General features: G+C 59.6%; 2 protein-coding genes across 2 annotated transcripts; both read left to right on the top strand.

The window, feature by feature from the left end:
- The first annotated feature begins 1,584 nt into the window (after nucleotides 1-1,584).
- LOC131837272 (basic proline-rich protein-like) lies at nucleotides 1,585-11,346 on the top strand. The gene is made up of 7 exons (XM_059183449.1): nucleotides 1,585-2,327; nucleotides 2,377-2,753; nucleotides 2,912-3,439; nucleotides 6,877-6,962; nucleotides 7,140-7,354; nucleotides 7,404-9,668; nucleotides 10,494-11,346. Exons 1-6 carry the CDS (start codon nucleotides 1,585-1,587, stop codon nucleotides 8,665-8,667), a joined length of 3,213 nt encoding a protein of 1,070 aa, XP_059039432.1. The 3' UTR covers nucleotides 8,668-9,668; nucleotides 10,494-11,346.
- Nucleotides 7,271-12,933, top strand: ATP5MJ (ATP synthase membrane subunit j). The gene is made up of 4 exons (XM_059183283.1): nucleotides 7,271-7,417; nucleotides 11,269-11,392; nucleotides 12,119-12,142; nucleotides 12,754-12,933. Exons 2-4 carry the CDS (start codon nucleotides 11,269-11,271, stop codon nucleotides 12,786-12,788), a joined length of 183 nt encoding a protein of 60 aa, XP_059039266.1. The 5' UTR covers nucleotides 7,271-7,417; the 3' UTR covers nucleotides 12,789-12,933.
- The last annotated feature ends 6,894 nt before the right edge of the window (nucleotides 12,934-19,827 follow it).

Here is a 19,827-nt window from a genome sequence, read left to right as displayed (position 1 = left end):
TGTACCTACAGTGACTTTTTATCACAAGGAGTTAAGAAAGGCACTTTACCACCCAAATCCGTTCCTTTCGGATTTCTATAAAATCAAGATAAGACCACCCATCTCAACGGGTTATTTTGAAGTTTCAGTTGTATGACTCTATTTGAGTGCCTTCTACACGGCAGCACTCTGACATTAGGCAGGTGGCAGGGGCGCAGGACGGGGCTTCCAGAAGAACCCCTCAGACTCAGAGCACCTACAGACAAGCGAACCTCCACGTTAAGTCCATCTCCAGTTTCCCGTCACCTACGGAAGTTGAACTGTTTAGGGCAATCTGACAAAGTAATTTTACATGTTGACTGTCTTAGACGGGACTTACATTTTGTCCGTTTTCATTCCATCACTCCGAAATTTCGTTTTTATTGATATTTCAAACTCTCAGTCTCTGAAGGATTAGAAATTCGAAAAACTGATCGTTGGTGGTGAGAACAACATTCAAATCCGTCGTTTCCGTTTCTAAAAAGGTCGGTCACTTACTTCCCCAGCGCGGTGGGTCATCTGGAAGCAACGCTGCTCTGCCTGTTACCAGCAGCGGGGAGAGGGGCGGCCTGTGGGGTCCTCGCCAGCGTCATCCAAGCAAAACCCGGAGCGAAGCAGCCACGCCCACCTGCACCAGGGTGTCCTGCCCGCCCCGATCCCAGGGAGAGCCCCCCCGGGACCCGAGCTGCCCTTGCTGTTCGCGGGCCTCCAGGTCGCCTACGGCTGCTCGAACCCCGCGTACGAAGCTCGCCGGCGCCAACAGCGCAGACCGACTCTGCAGCAACCGGAGACCCGAAGCGTCCCCGCGGCCGACGCCGTGGACCCGGGGACGGCGGCGCGGCCGGGTGCACGCCGCGGAGCCGGGTCTGCGGGCGCGGACGGCCTCCTCGTGCCGGTTCCGCGAGCGCCGACGGACGGGCCGGAGGCAGGCGGGGCGCTCCTCCGCCGGACGCGGGAGCCCGCGGGCGCCCCCGGAAACCGCGCGGAGGCTCGAGCCCACGCGGAGAAACCACCGCAGCCGGCGGCGGGCGGCCGGGCTCCGGCCACGGGCTCCGGCCACGGGCTCCGGCCACGAGCCCCGGAAACGCAGCGCACGGGCGGGACCCGGCGCAGGAGGGACCCCGGACGCTCGCCCACGCCCGGGGAGCTGCGGGCCGGCCGGGCGGGAACACGGCACGCGGGGCCCCGCCTGACACCGCGGCCGAGGCCGACCCTGGACGCTGAGACCCGGGACCGGGCGTCCGGGGCGGCTCGGCCCCCGGCAGGCGCGACTTCCCGGGCCGGGGTCCGCCAGCTCGCCCTCGGCGGCCGGGGGCAGGGACGGGGTCGCGCGGCGTCGGCGGAGGCCGCGCACCCACGGCCGCCTCCTACCTCCGGGACGCCACGGGCGGCGGCGGCGGCGGCTGGGCCGCGGCGCCCACGGCGGGGCCCGCGTCCCGGCGCTGCGCCTCGTCCCTGCCGGCCTCGGCCGGAAAGGCGGGCGGCGAGCCGAGCAGCTCCACATCCGCCACGGCCTTGCCGATCGTGAACCAGTCGTTGATCTGGTCGACGGTGAGCTTGCGCAGCATGCCGCCCGCCGCCGCGACGCCGCCTCAACTGCCCCGCGGAGCGGCGGGGGCGGACGCCGGCGGGAACGCCACGGCGCGACGTGGGGACGTCGGAGCGCAGCCCCGCCCCGCCCGGGCCCGCCAATCAGAGCGCGCCGGCGCCCACGCGGCCAGGACCTCGTGCCTCCGGACCCGCCCCACCCCGCCCGGGTTCTCCAATCAGAACGCGCCGGCGCCCACGCGGCCAGGACCTCGTGCCTCCGGACCCGCCCCACCCCGCCCGGGTTCTCCAATCAGAGCGCGCCGGCGCCCACGCGGCCAGGACCTCGTGCCTCCGGACCCGCCCCACCCCGCCCGGGTTCTCCAATCAGAACGCGCCGGCGCCCACGCGGCCAGGACCTCGTGCCTCCGGACCCGCCCCACCCCGCCCGGGTTCTCCAATCAGAACGCGCCGGCGCCCACGCGGCCAGGCTCGTGCCTCCGGACCCGCCCCGCCCCGCCCGGGCTCTCCAATCAGAACGCGCCGGCGCCCACGCGGCCAGGCTCGTGCCTCCGGACCCGCCCTACCCCGCCCGGGCTCTCCAATCAGAACGCGCCGGCGCCCACGCGGCCAGGACCTCGTGCCTCCGGACCCGCCCCGCCCCGCCCCGCCCGGGCTCTCCAATCAGAGCGCGCCGGCGCCCACGCGGCCGGGACGTCGTGCCTCCGGACCCTCCCCGCCCCGCCCGGGCCCGCCAATCAGAGCGCGCCGGCGCCCACGCGGCCAGGACCTCGTGCCTCCGGCCCCGCCCCGCCCGAGCCCTCCAATCAGAACGCACCGGCGCCCACGCAGCCGGGACCTCGTGCTGCCGGCCCCGCCCCTCCGCGCGCGGGCAGGCCTGCGGCCACGCTGCGGCCACGGAGTCGGCCCGCGGGACGCCCCGGGGGTGCAAGAACTAAGTCCGGACTCGCTCTCCGCCGTGTCTCAGGGTCGCGCCCGCGGCGTCGCGCTGCAGGCCGGCGAGGGCCAGGCCCGGTGCAGAGCTGCCGGGCACCTGCGGCGGTACCCAGTGCGGGCGCGGAAGGCCACCGGGGAAGGGGCGAGCGCGCACCGTCGAGGGGTGCGGCTGGCGGCTGCCCTGGGTCGCGCCGCCCCCGTCCTGGGCGCGGGAGCAAGGAGGTGGGAAAGGCTCGTGGGAGAGAAGGACCGTGCGCGGAGGCGTGCGGGGCAGCCGGGAACGGGGCAGCCGAAGGCCGACGGCTGGGGGCCAGCCCCGGGGAGGGCACGCCGCGGACGAAGGCCGGGCTGAGAGCTGGAGTTCTGGGGGCCGCGGCAGGAGTCCTGGGCTTCGGCTTCTCCCCCTAAGTCCGCACGGGACGGGCCCCGCCGTCCACGCGCCGGGCGGGAAGCAACGGCGAGAGGCCGCGTCGGGCGGCCGTGGGCCAGCGGAAGGGGGAGACGCTGCGAGCCGCTGAGGTGGCGCAGGCCGCGCTCCCGAGGCGGGAAGGCGGCCCGAACCGCAGCGATGAGGCCGCGGTGGAGGGAGGAGCCCGGCCGGGACCACGAGGACAGTCGCCCGCCTGCCGCCTGCGGTCAGCGCGCGGCCCCGCACTCGCGGACGGTCAGCGCGCGGGCGATCGCAGGGTGCGCCGACCAACCTGGGGAAGGCCGGCTCGGCCGGAGAATGCTCCGAGGGCGGCGAGCCAGAGTCCGCGCCAGGGCAGCCCGGGCCGGGGCGGGGGGCTTGGGGGGCTCTCCGTGTTTCACGGGAAGATGAGCCCAGCCTGGCTCGGGCCCGGGGTCCCAGGCCCCGAGCCGGACCACACCTCTGGCTTCTATCCCGGGCCCTGGCGCTCCCGCTCGGACTGGTCCGCACACCGCGGCCTGCAGAAGGGTCGCGCGCACACCCTGGGGCGGCGGGGAGCAACCTGTTGTGCTCTAATGACCATGTGACCGTCGAGTCACGGAGACTGCGGTATGTCGTCCAGCGCTGGCGGAAAACACGGTCACCTGATGCTTCGTGGAAGGCCAGCACATGCTCTGAACGTCCCAAAGGACACCGAAACCACTTCCCGCAACTGCAGAACTCACATTTGTGTCTCCGCACCGCGTCGTCCCTGGCCGGCGTCGGAGCACCTTTTCAGGGGGCAGCTGTTTTTCCAAGAGTTCTGTTTTCCCGAGGAGACTGTCCGGGGGGCCTGTTCTGTTCTTACTGCAGTTGATGCACAATGTTACTGGAGTTGATGCACAATGTTACAGTGTTTCAAGTGTGTGACAGTGAGTCCACGTCTACATGTGCCGCCATTCCCACCACACGTCCGGCTGACACTAGGACAGCGCCGTCCACTATATTCCCTGCCCTATGTCCTTCACTCCCACGAGTATTCATTCCCCCACTGGAAGCACCTCCCACCCCTTCACCCATGCACCCAATCTCCCTTCCCTCTGGCAGCCATCACTTGTTCTCTGTATTTATAGGTCTATTTCTGCTTCTTGCTTTATTCATTTCTTTAGATTCCACATATAAATGAAATCATACCGTATTTTTCCTTCTCTGACTTATTTTAGCATAATATCCTCTAGGTCTATCCACGTTGTTGTGCAAATGGCACAATTTCACCCTTTTTATGGCTGAGTAATAGTCCAGTGTGTGTGTGTGTGTGTGTGTGTGTGTGTGTGTGTGTGTGTACATGTGTTTTCCTTATCCGTTTGTCTATCACTGGACACCTGAGCTGTTTCCATTTCTTGGTTATCACAAATAATGCTGCAATGAACATACAGGAACATTATCTTTTCAAATTAGTGGTTTTGTTTTCTTTGGGTAAATATTCAATATTGGAATGACTGGACCATATCCTATTTCTATTTTTACTTTCTTGAGGAACCCCCATACTGTTTTCTGTGGTGGTTGCACCAATTTACATTCCCACCCACAGTGTTCAAGGGTTCCTTTTTCTCCCAAGTGTTTCTCTTGCCAACGCTTATTTGTCTTTTTTTATTTTAGTCATTTTAACACGTGTGAGGCAATTGGAAGGCCCTTCCTATGTTCTTTGAACCTTTCAGGTTGCTGTCGCCTCAGTCGTCTTGAGTCTTGAGTTTTTAACTGCAGTACAAGAAGACTGACCTGATGCTTCAGTTCCAAAATTTGTTCTCATTTCATTGCCATTTTCCCGAGTAGTAGCTAACATTCTGGGCATCACAGAAAATAGCTTTGATCCCCTTCGTTTGAGTGGCAGTTCTGGGTGCTTCATACTCAGCACAGCTCAACTTGCATTCCTGTCCAAAGTCAAAAGAGACAGTCTGACAGTTCTCAGTAGGCTTGTAGATGTTTAGACCCTAGCACAGAGGAAGCCATGAGCCTTGGTGAAGGTTTTGCATGTTGGCGTCCGCAGAACAGCTTGAGTCACAGACCCAAAGGGAAAACAAGCAGCTCAGACAATGACAAATGATGCTGGTGCCAGCAAGCAGCACTCTGGACAGAGTGGGAGAAGCCGCGTCCCAAGGACCTTCATGTCTTCTCTGACCTGTTCAGCTGCAAAATGTGGAATTCTGCACAAATCTGGGTAGTCCTGTCTTCAATCATTGTTTCCTTTGAAGATGTATTTTTCATAGGGTGTTTTGGCTTTGAAACAAAAGACATGAAAATTCTGTTGATCTCAAACAGAGTTTGAAGTTCAAAAACTTTTTTTTAAAAGATTTTATTTATTTATATGACAGATAGAGATCACAAGTAGGCTGAGAGGCAGACAGAGAGAGAGAGGAGGAAGCAAGCTCCCTGCAGAGCAGAGAGCCCGATGTGGGGCTCGATCCCAGGACCCTGGGATCATGACCGGAGCTGAACGCAGAGGTTTAACCCACTGAGCCACCCCAGTGCCCCTGAAGTTCAAAAACTTTATCTTTTTTTTTTTTTTAAGATTTTATTTATTTATTTGATAGAGATCACAAGTAGGCAGAGAGGCAGGCAGAGAGAGAGGGGGAAGCAGGCTCCCCGCCGAGCAGAGAGCCCGACTCGGGGCTCGATCCCAGGACCCTGAGATCACGACCCGAGCTGAAGGCAGTGGCCCAACTCACTGAGCCACCCAGGCGCCCCACAAAAACTTTATCTTAAAATAGATTAGGAGGATACTCCTAAGTTGTTCCTGAAATGCTTGTCATCAGCAGTTTCCGACCATATTATAAGTCTCAAACATTTTCCCAAGACAGTGGTTCAGAAATCAGGTCTTTAGCTCAGGACCCGTTACACTCTGAAGCCCCTAGAGAGCTTTTGTTCATGTCCATTGCATCTACTTTACTAGGAATTACAGCTGAGATACTTTATTTATTAATTCATTTAAAAATAATAAACCGATTTGGTGTGAAAGGGAATATTTTCATGAAAAGTCACTATATGTGTGCAGAGTGACACACTGACATTTTTGTAGATCTCTAAATGTCTGCCTTCATAGGGGATAGCTGGATTCCCGTATCTGTTTCTGCATTCCTTCTGTTGTGACGTCACAAGTCGGCCTCTGGAGAACTCCACAGAACACTTGTGAGATAATTCTGGTGAAAAAGACAAGTCACCAAATTTTACCATTGTTACGAGAATAGTTTTGATCCCCAGGGTCCTTCGGAACCCCCAAACCTCACTTTGAGAACCACTGCCTAAAATATTTTAGCAAGATTTTCAGGTGGTGAATACAGCTTCCATTTGATCCGAAGCTTTTGTCCCTTCGAAGCTGGACCCTGCTTGATGTTCTTCCTTCCTGTGTCCTCGTCCTTCTGTCTGAGCTCACTGTCCTTCTGCAGGAATAGTGAGTATTGATTTTTTTTAACTGCACATCTATCTACTGGGATCATTCCCTTAGTGTTTGGTTTTCCAAAATGTCTTTACTTCGTCTTCCTTATTGAAGGTTAAATTCTGTATACTTAGAAGTCTAGATTGGCAAGTAGGATTTTTGTCCTCATTTTTGGTTTTCTGTGATTTTATGATGATGTTTCAAGGTGTTGGTCTATTTTCATTGATCTGCCTGCTGGGCTTCCTTAAGGCTTTTTGAATCTTTGGTGTGTTTTTGCCCCATCACTTTTTTAAAACTCTCAGCCAGCCGTTATCTCTCCTAATATTTCTGCCCATCTCACGCTCCTTTCCTTCTGAGCCTCCAATTACACACCTGAGGGACTTTCCTGCTGTACCCTAGCTCTCCAATCTCATCTTTTAGATTAGATTAAACCTGTCCAATTTCAATTTGGCTCGTTTTCAGATCATCTAAGCGGTTTTTGGGTTTTGGGGGGTTTGTTTTTACAATTTCCAGTTCTCCGCTGAAGTTTTCCGTCTCGCTTCCTCGCCCGCAGTAAGCAGGGCTGTCTTCGAAGCCGGTGTCCGCCAAGCGCAGCGTCGGCCGTGGACGCTCGTAGGCGCTGGAGTCCCGCCGCGCACAGTACCGCGGTTAATCCACAGAAAGAGAGCGAGCACGAACCTGTGACCAGCACCGCGGTTAATCCACAGAAAGCGAGCGAGAAGACCACGGAGGGGAGACGGCTTCTCGGCCTTCAGACAGCACGTAAAGACGGCCCCTTTCTCAGGTTGCCCAACTCGTCCGCTTGTGCGGTTTCAGCACCGAAAGTCCCGCGCCCGGGGCACCCCCGCGCGGTTAATCACCGTTCTCCGCCGCGCGCGCGCACACCCGCTCGGGGCTCGCCGGCCTGCGGCACCGGCACGGCCGCTGGGGGCGCTGTGGCGCGCAGACACGGTCGGGGCGGCGCTCTGGCCGCCGAGCGCCGCCGCTCCTTCCGCCTTCCCGGCGGGCCCCGCGCGGCGCTTGCGCTTTCGGTGACCTTTCCAAGCGGCTGGGAGTGGGCGCCGCGGCGGCCTGAGCCAGGGGTCTTCGGCAAGGTGAGTGCGCGGGGGCGCGGCCGGCTGCTCCGAGCTGGGCGGCGGGGCCCGCGGCGCTCGGGGCGACGCGCGGGAGTGCCGCGTGCCCCCCGCTGACCTTGGGGTCCTGCCGCGGCCCCCGGGCGGCGCCCCGCGGACTGGTGGGGCTCGGGCAGCCGCGTCCTGTCCTTCGGGCGGAGCCGCTGCCCTTCTCGGACGGGGAGCGCAGGGCGGGCGAGCTAGGGCCGGGCCCCGGCGGAGGGCGCGGCGCGCTCAGGGATGGAGCCCCGACGCCGGCCGGGCGCGCCCGCCCCGCGCTCGGCACCGTCTCCGCGGTCCCTGGGGTTCGCCGCCACGCACTGCCCCGAGGGCCGTGCTCCGCCGCAGGATCCGCGCCCTGCAGTCCCGGTGCCCCGACGGGCCGTGCTCCGCCGCAGGATCCGCGCCCTGCAGTCCCGGTGCCCCGACGGGCCCGTGCTCCGCCGCAGGATCCGCGCCCTGCAGTCCCGGTGCCCCGACGGGCCGTGCTCCGCCGCAGGATCCGCGCCCTGCAGTCCCGGTGCCCCGACGGGCCCGTGCTCCGCCGCAGGATCCGCGCCCTGCAGTCCCGGTGCCCCGACGGGCCCGTGCTCCGCCGCAGGATCCGCGCCCTGCAGTCCCGGTGCCCCGACGGGCCCGTGCTCCGCCGCAGGATCCGCGCCCTGCAGTCCCGGTGCCCCGAGGGTCCGTGCTCCGCCGCAGGATCCGCGCCCTGCAGTCCCGGTGCCCCGACGGGCCCGTGCTCCGCCGCAGGATCCGCGCCCTGCAGTCCCGGTGCCCCGAGGGTCCGTGCTCCGCCGCAGGATCCGCGCCCTGCAGTCCCGGTGCCCCGAGGGTCCGTGCTCCGCCGCAGGATCCGCGCCCTGCAGTCCCGGTGCCCCGACGGGCCCGTGCTCCGCCGCAGGATCCGCGCCCTGCAGTCCCGGTGCCCCGACGGGTCCGTGCTCCGCCGCAGGATCCGCGTCCTGCAGTCCCGGTGCCCCGACGGGCCCGTGCTCCGCCGCAGGATCCGCGTCCTGCAGTCCCGGTGCCCCGAGGGGCCCGTGCTCCGCCGCAGGATCCGCGCCCTGCAGTCCCGGTGCGCGCCTCCGCGGGTCGGGCGGACCTGGTCTCCCGCGTGGGCGGGTGGGCGTCGGCTGCGGGCGCTCCGACCCGGAGATGGGCCTTGGCAAGGACGGGCGCCCCGGAGCCGCCGCACGGCTGCGAGCGGGACGGAGAAGGGCCTCCCTTAAGTAGTGGGGGCAGCTCGCGGGTCCGGGCCTGCGTGAGGAACGTCGGGCCGGGCTGGGAAGGTGCTGGCGGCGCGGCGGCGGCCGAGGTGGTGCGGGAGAGGAGAGGGGCCGCGGGCCGCCTGCGCAGAAGCGGACGGACGTGTCTGCGGCGCCTTCCTCGCGCTCCGCTCTTTCCCACCCAGACGTCGTCCGGCTGTGGCGAGGGCGGCCTCTAGAGCCGGAGCCCGGTCCGGTGCCCGCCGCCGCGCCTTGTTCTGCGGCTGCCGGCCGCGGGGCCGTCCACGGCCTCCCCGCACGCCCGCGAGAGCCCAGTGGGGCCGGTGGACACGGCCGTGCCTCGCGGAGGGCGGCCTTCTGTTAGGACGGCTCCCGGCGCGGCCAGCGTTGCGGTGGGACCCGGCAGCCCGGCCCCGCGGGACCTTGTTGCGCTCGGAGGAGGGCCCTGGCCTCAATCCCTCCGAACCCGCCTCCCCCTGCGTCCCCCTGCGGCTTGGCGAGGCCGCTCAGGCACCTGCTCGGGGCAGGGCTGTTAGTTTCCGGGATCCTCGGGCTGTGACAGCGTCGCGGACTGAGGACAGGAAGCCTGGGGGAGTCGTCGCTGCCGGGAGTCCAGGAGGACCACACAGCCGCATCCTTCAGGGTCACGCTGGGGTGCAGGCGGGCTGGCTCGTCGTTAGGTGTCTCAGCCCCAGTGCTCCTCTTCTCGGAAGAGCTGGCAGCCGTCCTGGGAGCCGGTCCTCCCTAGCACTGAGGACAGGGCAGGGCGGCTCCTGGGTCTCGGCGTGTGGCGGCCGGCAGCTCTCGCAGGGAGCCGCTGTGTAGGGCGGGCAGCGGTGCAGGAGCTGGTGTGGAAGCACCTCGTGAGTGCCGCTGCGTTCCGTGACCTTCTGAGAGTAAAAGCCGGTTCTTCACCGTGGCCTGCGAGGTGCAGGTGACCCAGTTCCCCGCCCACCCGGAGTCCGGATGTGGGCTTTTACGTGACCGCGCTCCGGACACGGCAGGTACGAGATGCAGAGGCCCGCCTCTTCGAGAGCGCCCTTGGGGGTGCTCCGTGTTTGCATCCCTGTTTTCCAGAGGAGGAAACTGAGGCCCCTGAAGTGAGCGGGATTTGAATCTGCGTAGCCCCTGTGGCTTCCCTACCTCACCTCCAAGCTCTCCAAGTCCGGCCTGACCTGGGGTCTTCGCACACACGCAGCCTCTGCCAAGGCCACTCTTCTCCCAAGTTTTCTGGCTCCTTAGGAGCCGGTCTCTCGGCCCCTGAACAGTGCCTGCCACCTAGTGCGAGCTCGGTTCCCGGGTGCTGGGTTCCCGGGTGCTGGGTTCCCGGGTGCTGAGTGGGTAATGATCACCCCGGAGAAGAGTGAGAAGTATGATTTGTGTAACCCAATTAGTGGAGAAAGGGAACGTAGATGGGGCTCTGGCCGGGGTGGGGACCAGGGGCATGAGTAACTGAAGCCCAAGGAGTGTTTTCAAGGAAAATGCAAAGTGCCTGGGTCTACTTATTGCTGACAGTGACTTGAAGGCCTGTTGTTAGACAGGCCCCTTGAGACATCACAAAGGTACAATGAACACGGGGGCGTCAGACTTTAAGGTCCATAGTGAGTTGTAATCAAAAGCCTTATGTCGAGACCTCATAAAAGGAAACTTCAGCATTCGGTGGCTTTTCCCTGTCAAATCCAGCAATTAGGTAACTGTTGTTACTCATTAAATAAGTGATGATGTAACGGCGGCTCGCAGGAAGTGACCTTGCACCCTGGGCTGTGTGCATCCAACAGCAGATCGCGAGGCTGAGTGTGGGTCTCACTAGGCCCCGTGTTCTTTTCCAGCTCCGGATGCCAGCAGCGCTTCGCACGGTGATGCGAGCGGACTAGGGATTCGATGTAAAAGTTTAAAAAAGTGCGTCGTGATTCGCGGTGTAGCATCCGTGCAGAACAGCTGTGAGGGAGAGGAACACTCGGGACCCTGGGAGATGGCGTGGGCTGGGCGCTCTGCGGCATGAGGGGGAAGGGGGGCAGCGCATCAGGACAGCCAAGGTTGGCAGCCTGGGGGCGGGGGCTTGACGAGCTGCTGAGCGGGCCCCATGTCAGGTAGGAACGGCTGCCAGAGAGTGGCCGGTGTGGAGCACTTGTACAAAACGGTCACATTTAAGAGTATATGGGGGGGCATCTGGGTGGCTCAGTGGGTTAAGCCTCTGCCTTCGGCTCAGGTCATGATCTCAGGGTCCTGGGATGGAGCCCCACATCGGGCTCTCTGCTCGACAGGGAGCCTGCCTCCCCCTCTCTCTGCCTGCCTCTCTGCCTGCGTGTGATCCCTCTCTGTCAAATAAATAAATAAAATCTTTAAAAAAAAAAAAAAAAGTATATGGGAACCTCTTTCCAGTTAGCTTTAAGACGCACCTGGGGGCTCAGTGAATCTGCCTTCAGCTCGGGTCATGATCCCGGGGTCCTGGGGTGGAGCCCTGCATCAGGCTCCCTGCTCGGTGGGGAATCTGCTTCTCCCTCTGCCCATTCCCCGCTACTCGTGCTCCCTCTCTTACTTATTTTAAAATCTTTTTAAAAAAAAGATAGTCATGGTAATATTTATCACTGTGTTCCTTTTCAGATGCTTCAAAGCTTTATTAAAAATGTTTGGATCCCCCTGAAGCCCTACTATACCCAGGTTTACCAGGAGATTTGGGTAGGAATGGGGTTGATGAGTGTCATCATTTATAAAATCAGGAGTGCTGGTAAGTTCTTCATGTCGATTCGTTAGCAGTCAGGAAAATGAAAATCATTTTCAAAAGGAATCACAGCTCGTGTTGTGGAGGAACATTGGTTCTTACCCAGAAATGAGCATCAGAACCCTTCGTTAGGTTGTGGGGGGTACATGTCAGCTCCTAGAGACGTTTGGGGACAACTAGGAAAATTCGAACAAGGCCTTAATATCAGGGGACCCTGAGCTTCCTAGGTGTGACCGTGGTGTTTCAGGTCTGTAGGACGTGTCCCCTCTTTAGAAGAATTGGGGGCAGGAGTCATTAGGGGTAGAGTGTCCTAGTGCGTGGTGTGTTACTGTACCTTTCCCATTGTGTGAATATTTTAACTGTTTCCATAATAGAAGTGGGGGCAGGGTGACCATTGGTTCTCAGCGGACAGACACGAGGCCAGTCAGGGATTAATAGCAGTTGGTTCAGAAGATGCGGGAAGGGAGGAAACTTGAAACTGCAGGACCGGAGCCTGGGGACGGGAAGGAGTGGAGAGGCCTGTGCATCTGAAGGGCTGCTCAGCTGTTCGCAGAAAACTCCGGTGGAGGCGGTGCCGCTTCCTGGCTGGGAGGCACTGTGAGAAACTGCCATAACCACTTTACCTAAGCTGTGAGCTTTTCAGCCCAGTGTCTATTTCAGGAATGGATTGACCAAACACATTTTTGTAAAGCGTTGATTGATACAACCAATGTTTCCTTCTTTTCATTTCAGATAAAAGAAGTAAAGCCTTGAAAGGTAAGATTTTTGCTTCTTTAAATGATGGGGAGCGAAAAACACCGTCACACCTTTCCCGGACAAGGTGTGTCGCTGCTCACTGTGTGAGGAGCAGGGGGTCCTTGAGAACATGGAGTTTGCTGTCCCTGCTGGAAAAGCGAATTCTGCAGTTCTTACAGTCTGAGTGCTAAAGACCTTTGCTCACCCCCTTGGGCCAAGTAAAACGTGTGGGGGCACTAGAAGGACGGGTCACTGCTGCCAGCAGGAGGGCAGCCCAGGCTCGCTGTGTGGGAAGCCATCCCGTGAAACGTATGTCCTGGTGCTGGACGTGTCTTCACTCTTCTTCCCAAATGACAGTGAAATTATAGTCATTCAGGTCCTCCCAGAGCCAGGGCCAGCCGGTGACCCCTCCGGCTTTGTGCTGGCAGGCGAGCCCCCTGGGTATGTGAGGGGAGTCCACGAAACCCTCACACCTGCCGGACGCTCTGGGTAGAAATGCCCCTCCACGTGTCTTCATGATATTGAAAATTGTGGTTTACGGTTTCTGACTTGTCAGTACTCCCATAATAAGCTATCACCCATGGTTCCCTTTCTTGTTCAACGGTAGCCGTGCTATGCATCTCTTTCCACAGCGTCAAGTCCTGCGCCTGCCCACGGCCACCACTGACCGGCTGTACTTGGAGAGCGTGGCACGGAGCGTCCGTCTGGTGTGCGTCTCAGCATGCTGTTAGTGGGGAACGTGGAGCCCCTGCACACACTTACAGACATGTTATGTCCTGTGTGGCGTGAATAAATGTCACTGAGGTGCACCACTGCCTGTGCCTGTGTCCCTCTGTCAGCCCCCTGTGCGCCTGCCGTGCCCGGAACAGTCCCTGTCATGCGGCAGTCAGCCCCCCGCTCACCCACCCCCCCGTGCGCCCGCCGTGCCCAGAGCCGTCGCCGTCACCCATCCCCGTTGCTGTAGGAATCGGGGCTTCGGGGTGGCCGTCACTGCTGAGGTCTGACGCACACCAGCTGCACCGAGGATTCTGCCACTTACTCTTGTGACCTCGCTGAGCCTTGTGCTTCTCGTGCGGGCAGTGGCGGGGGCGGCGCGTCAGTTCTCACTACAGTCACTGGCGGGCGGTGGGGGAGGCACGGAAGAGCACTGGTGGAGCTGTCAGACACTGAGAAGTAAGGGGTGAGGTCATGGGCAAATGCGTAAGCTCTAGAAGATTGTATCAGGAAGTCACTGACAAAGTACGTGATGTAAAAATATCTAAAACTTACTGCTGTTTTCCTAGTTTGGCTGAAATAAACACTATGTGGTGTCTACCTCCGCCTAAGGCAATTACCAAACCCTTAGGATTGCACTTTATTTATTTTTTTTTTAAGATTTATTTTTATTTTGGAGAGGGAGCCAGGGAAGGGGTGCAGGGAGAGAATCCCAGGCAGACCCCACTGAGCGTGGAGCCCGAGGCAGGGCTCAGTCCCACGACTGAGATCATGACCTGAGCCAAAATCAAGAGTCAGTCACTTAACGCACTGAGATACTCAGGCACCACTAGAATTGCCCTCACAGGGAAGATTCAAAACCAGATCGAAATAGGGGTGAAAGTGAGACTAATTTTGAGATCTGGTGGTTTGCAGGAATAGAAAGGAGAGGCCCCAGTCCCGGTCTCTGGCTGTCTTTCTCCTAAAAGCAGAGGCCATCCTACTTTTCATCTGTCTCTCCAGCATGTGACATAGGTCTGGCCAGGGGGTCTGGGCCTGAGAAATGCCTGCTGCTGCCCCCTGCACGCTCTGTATAAATGGGGTAAAGCCCACCTTCAGCCTCGCCACCCGCTCACCGCTGCGGCGCGCTGCGGAGTTGGTGTGAGTGCTATCCCCAAGGCTTCAGTGCGGGAGCCTGGGCAGGGCTGGGGAGACTGTTACCAGGGACCAGTAGGCCCCAGGGTTCCTGATTCTGTGGGTCTGGAAAGGAGCCCGAGAACTGGCATATCATCATTTGCCAGGATGTGCTGATGGCTGGGGACCACATTCTGGAAAATACTGATCCAAAGAACATGACCCACCAGGGCCTTTAGGTCCACCACCCGCCCCCCCTGCTGCTCCCGCGGTGCCCCAGGACGCCAGTCCGCGTCTTAGCTCATGCAGCCCTAGGAGCTAAGCTATGTGGAGCTGTAGTCCCATTTTACAGTCAAGGAAACGGATGGAGAGAGCGGCTCGCCGGGGCTGGGGCTGGGGCTGGGACTCTGGGGAGCTGCACTTGTCCAGGGGCGGGGGAGAGGAGCACCCAGGGAGCTGGCCCCTGAAGCCGGCCGCGGGCGCAGCTCCCTTTCCCACCCGGGCCTCGTTTGTTTCTTGTCTGGTGCGTAAGTGCTTGCAGAAGACGCTTCATAGGCCATTGCGAACCAACTGCGTGGGGCGAGGGACCATGGGATTTCTTTCACAAAGGGACTTCGTTTGGGGCGGGGGTGGGGGGATATGGTGACGACTGAAGGCAGGGAGAGGATGTCAAAGATCAACGCCCCACCCCCACCCCCAGAAACCCGCCAAGAACCAGCCATGCTTTCAAAGTGAAGTGCATCGATCTTCCTGCCAGGCCAAGTGCTTTCCTGTCCCTGAAACCCTCAGTGCAGCAGCGTTTTGTAGCTGAAGCAGCAGCCTTGCCTTGCCAGCAGGGACCGCACCTGCTGTAGGAACGGGCCGCCTTCTTCCCCGCTGCGGGAACAAGCAGGTGTCCTGAGGCCGCCGGTAGGTGGAGCCAGAGCCTGCCAGCAGCCCACTAGATGGGGGCGCGGGTGGGCCCTCCAGTGACCCGGTGACCGCGCCTGGCCCTGTGCCAGGCACGGGGGGAGCACACGGAGAGCAGTGCCTCTCCACCTCACCCATGGGAGGGAGCACGCAGTTTCCAGAAGAAACAACAAGGAGGCATTGTCCTAAAACCCACGTTTGTCCCATCCTGGCTTGGTGCTCGGGCTTTCGTGGTGTCCTTTAAAGGCAGAGGGACGAGCAGGCAGGGCTGGCATCGGAAGGTGTGACTTGAAACCCTGCAGCTGTAACTTGGTCTTGGGAGAGCCTCTGGGAGGAGGCACATGTTTCTTTGTGCTTGTCACCGTGTATCCCAGGGGTCGGGAGCCACGGTGGAGCACCTCGGAGGATGTGGTCCCTGCCCCCGGGGTCACATCTCTAGAGACCCAGGCCCCCAGTCCATCTGCATGACTCCCTGGGAGCTCACACCGTCACCCTGTTTCACAGACAAAGCCTCATAGGTCTTGACAATTAGCCCGAGTTCGAGGATAACTAGCTGGTTACCAGACAAGCTAATTAACTGGTAGAGCCAGGGTTCCCAATCAGACCATCTGCTTCCGAAGGGGGCTGGCGAGACGACTGGCCCACAGTTCCCTGCCCCTCCCCAGCTCCAGCTGGGATCTTGGCGCACACAGTCCTCGCCAGAAGGCATTCCCGGCACATTTAGGGAAATTCGAACATGGGCTGGGTGCTAAGGGACATTAAAGCACTGATGTTACCGGGTTACTTTGTTAATGACAGTGTGATTGTTGTAGAAAACGTGTTTGGTGCAGACGAGCAGATGCGGGCGGAAATAGGTAGGGGGAACGCGATGTCTTGGGTCCACCCTCACATACATGAGCCAATATTAACCAATCCGAATAGCCTGGGGAATGAGGGTGGAGCCGAACGGGGGCGGCTGTGACTTGCTGTTGGATGCGGGGGGGGTGGGGGTGGGGGGGTCATTGCACGAGTCTCTCTGCCGGTATGCGTGTTGGAACTCCTCCCCGTGAATCCTGCTTCAAAAACGCTCAAGCAGAAGTACAGTGCCAGTTTGAGGAGCTGCCACTGTGCAGCCCCAGGAAACGGAGGGAACACTCTGTAAGCTTCTGTTGATTCCGTGGGGCAATGGTGACCTCACTACCACACCACAAAAAGCTGCTGCTGAAAGGGCGAGCGTCAGCGCTTACATTTGTTTCCCTCCAGGTCTGGGATGACAAACGCCAAAATCCAAAAAGAAAGGAAAAAATGCCATGAGGCGCCTGGGTGGCTCAGTCGGTTAGGAGTCTACCTTCTGCTCGGGTCACGATCCTGGGGTCCTGGGATTGGTCTGCTCTGCCGGGAGCCTGCTTGTCCTTCTGCCTCTGCCCCTCCTCCTGCTCAGGCTCTCTCTCTCTCCCTCTCAAATAAATAAATAATACCTTTTAAAAAAAGAAATGTCAGGGACGCCTGGGTGGCTCAGTTGGTTGGACGACTGCCTTCGGCTCAGGTCATGATCCCGGAGTCCTGGGATCGAGTCCCGCATCGGGCTCCCAGCTCCATGGGGAGTCTGCTTCTCCCTCTGACCTTCTCCTCGCTCATGTTCTCTCTCACTGTCTCTCTCTCAAATAAATAAATAAAATCTTTAAAAAAAGAAATGTCAGAAAACTCCTGTTTTAATGATGAGCAAAAACATTTTCATTTTAAAATTACAACTTGGAACTGAAATGTTCATGATTATAACCGTCCCTTCACTGGTCAGCCTGGTTCGCTTTCATCCTTTCAAATCACACATACTTGGCCTTTTCCTACCATCTTTATGTAAAAAAAACAAAAACAAAAACACACATTCTCCATAATGGAAAGGTGGAGCATTGCAATTTGTAAAACTTCTGACGCACAATGTCAGATGGGTGCTATTGGGCTGAAAATATAAATGAATGTACGGGTCATTTTACAAAGAGTTAAACACACTAGGGGCACCTGGTGTGGCTCAGTGGGTTAAAGCCTCTGCCTTCGGCTCAGGTCATGATCTCAGGGTCCTGGGATAGAGCCCCGCATCAGGCTCTCTGCTCCGCGGGGAGCCTGCTTCCCCCCCACCGCCTGCCTCTCTGCCTACTTGTGATCTCTGTCAAATAAATAAATAAAATCTTAAAAAAAAAAAAAAAGAGTTAGACATACTTGGACAAAAAGTAGCCGCAGCAAGTGGAAAACACCACCGTGGAATTTTTTTTAAGATTTTATTTATTTATTAGAGGGAGCAGAAGCAGAGGCCTGGCAGGCGGAGGGAGAAGCAGGCTCCCCCCGAGCAAGGAACCCGATGCGGGGTTCAATCTCAAGACCCCTGAGATCATGACCTGGGCCAAAGGCAGACGCTTAACTGACTGAGCCACACAGGCGTCCCAGCACCCTGGCAGGAGGTCACTCCCCTGGCCGAGACTCACAGCACTGGTAGCTCCAAGGACACTGGGGACAGATCAGGGAATCTGGGAAGCGGCCCCCACAACCAACGGGGCCGATCTCACTCTGGCCCGCAGAGAAGTGGGTTTTTGCTTGGCAGGAAGAGCCCCCAGAGGAGGGTGCGGGTCTTCAGGGCCTGCTGTTTCCATAAGCAACACCAGGACCCCAAGAAGGCTCTCCCCAGCCCAGCTGCGCGGCCTGACACAGGCACACGTTCGTGTGGAGAACACGGAGAAGAGGTGGCACTGCCCCCCACACTGGGCACCGAGGGTGAGGGGCGCTTGGCCTGCCCAACGCCGAGCCGGCTGCAGGCTGCACTGGGGCAGGGGGCACCGAGAGGGGCTAGAAGACCTCAGATGTAACTGTTGGGGTTGGAGTGGAGAACTGGGGGGAAATCAGTAAAGATAAAAGTACATGCCAAATACGGCATGAAGTATTTTTGGTGGTTTTGTGCCTTGTGAAAAGTTTTTTCTGTTCGTTGCAGTGTTTGGGGAGCGTGTTGCTAAGAGCTGGGTCTTGGGGCAATCTTTCCCAACGGGAGAGCCTGTGACGAGACGCGTTCACGTTACGGTGACAGCTAAGGTAGCAGCCTCATAAGCTGGCTTCGTGCGCCCCGCTCACGTTTTATGGTCTCTTCCTTCCTGCCGGGCACCGCCACGCTTCCCATCAGGAATCCTGACCCCGCCCACTGAGAGCAAACTTGCGTTTGCAGCTGTTTGTATGAAAAGCAGATTTCCGGAAATGCTAACATCTTTCAGCTCAGGTCATGATTCCAGGGTCCTGAGATGGAGCCCTACCTCTGGCTACCTGCTGGGTGTGGGGTCTTCTTAGGATTCCTCTCCCTCTGCCCCCACCCCAAGTGCTCTCCCTCTCTCTCCCTCTCTCTAGAATAAACAACTAACTCTTTTTTTAAGAAGAAAAAGTTTCCTAGCTCTTGGTAAAACGGAATCAGGGATCTCTCCGGTGACCGTATGAACAGTTACTCGGGAAGAATGACGAGGCAGGGGGCAGTGGGCCTCTCCATCAGGATCCCCAGGACGTGCTCTGGGGACTGTATTCCCACGCTGCAGGAAGGGGCTTGGGCCCTGTGCCCTCTGTGTGACATCGAGCATCCCAAGACCAGAGAAAGGCTCCAAGTCCCGCAAGAGGGAAAAACAAATTGAACGCAGAATGACCCAAACGCATGTGACCTTGAGGCGTGTTGCTCCTGGAACCACACTTTGCGGATACTGGCTTACGCATCACCAGGTGTGGTTCCTGAATGTCCTCTCCCTGTCCTGCTGGTCCCTTGCTGAAGGCCGCTCCCCACCGCAACCTCTCTCTGGAGCCCAGAGTCAGCGCAGGAGGACCCCCCCCCCCCGAGGTCCGTACCGCCCCCTCCACCCCGCACCCTGCCCGAATCGCTAAGTTCCTTCAATCCTCCCTCTTCCTCCTCCGTCAGGACACAAGAATTTCAAGGATGGTTTCCCTCCCAGCCTGGAGGGTTTGGGGAGGACCCGGACGGGGTGGACGCGTCGCTGCCCACCCGTACGTAGTCTGAGCCTGCTTCTGAGGACTAGCGGGGGGGAGCCAGGAGTTTGTGTCCCCAGCATGACGGGGACCCCTGACTGCCCCAGACTTGTGCTCAGCTCAGGCCACCGCCCGCACAACAGACTCCTGGGAAACCCCTCCTTGGAGTGGCTTCTTGTGCCTCCGCGGCCCTGGGGAGCCTGCCCCCACCCCCGCCTCCCAGTCTCTCCTGGGGCCCTGGCAGCTCCTGTCAGCCCTGCCTGAGACCCCAGACCCCTTTCAAACGATTGAGTGGGGAACATAGGGGCTGCACTGAGGTCCAGCGGGGAGGGCTGGGGAGCAGGGCTGCCACCCCACATGTGCCCTTCCCCCACCCTGGCATCCTCAGTGGACTCGATATCCCAAATCTGAGACCCGAGGGCATCGGGCCGGACCTGCAGCGTCCAAGAGGCTGGCGGGCGGCCCACTGCCTCTCCTGACCCACAAAGAGACCACTGTGGGGACAGCGAGGTGCCCAGAGGCGCTGCCCGTCCCCCAGGCTCAGGTTCTCGCTGCTGGGGACAATGGCAGGACTCAGTGCGGACAGCTCAACTGAAGGGCAGGCTTTCTCTCTTTTGAAAAGGGGTAGAGAGGAGCCTTGTGTCTGCCTCTCCTGTCTGGCCTGGAAATCGAGTGGCGTTTCCAGTGAAACCTGCACCAGTGGCCTTGTGTGCCCCTGCTGAGGGAGGCTGAGGTCTCCAAAGTCCCCGCTGTGTGCCGAGCCACCGCCGGTCAGGGAGCCACTGCCGTGGCCTCGACAGGCGGGAGAGCCCCCTTCCCTGAATCCCCCATCCCTGCCTCGATCCCTTCCCACAGGACAGCCCTCCCAGATCCATGGCCACTGCCCTCACCCCACAGATCCTGTCCCTGGAGCCCGAGCACCGGGAGGCCGGTCTGGCTCACCTGGCCTCATAAGGCCACAGTTCCCTTCTGCAAGGAGCTGCAGG

Source organism: Mustela lutreola, chromosome 7 (assembly GCF_030435805.1).
Source record: "Mustela lutreola isolate mMusLut2 chromosome 7, mMusLut2.pri, whole genome shotgun sequence".
Taxonomy (NCBI): Eukaryota; Metazoa; Chordata; class Mammalia; order Carnivora; family Mustelidae; genus Mustela; species Mustela lutreola.
Note: the sequence above shows the minus strand (reverse complement) of the source record. Positions and strands in the feature narration are given on the sequence as shown.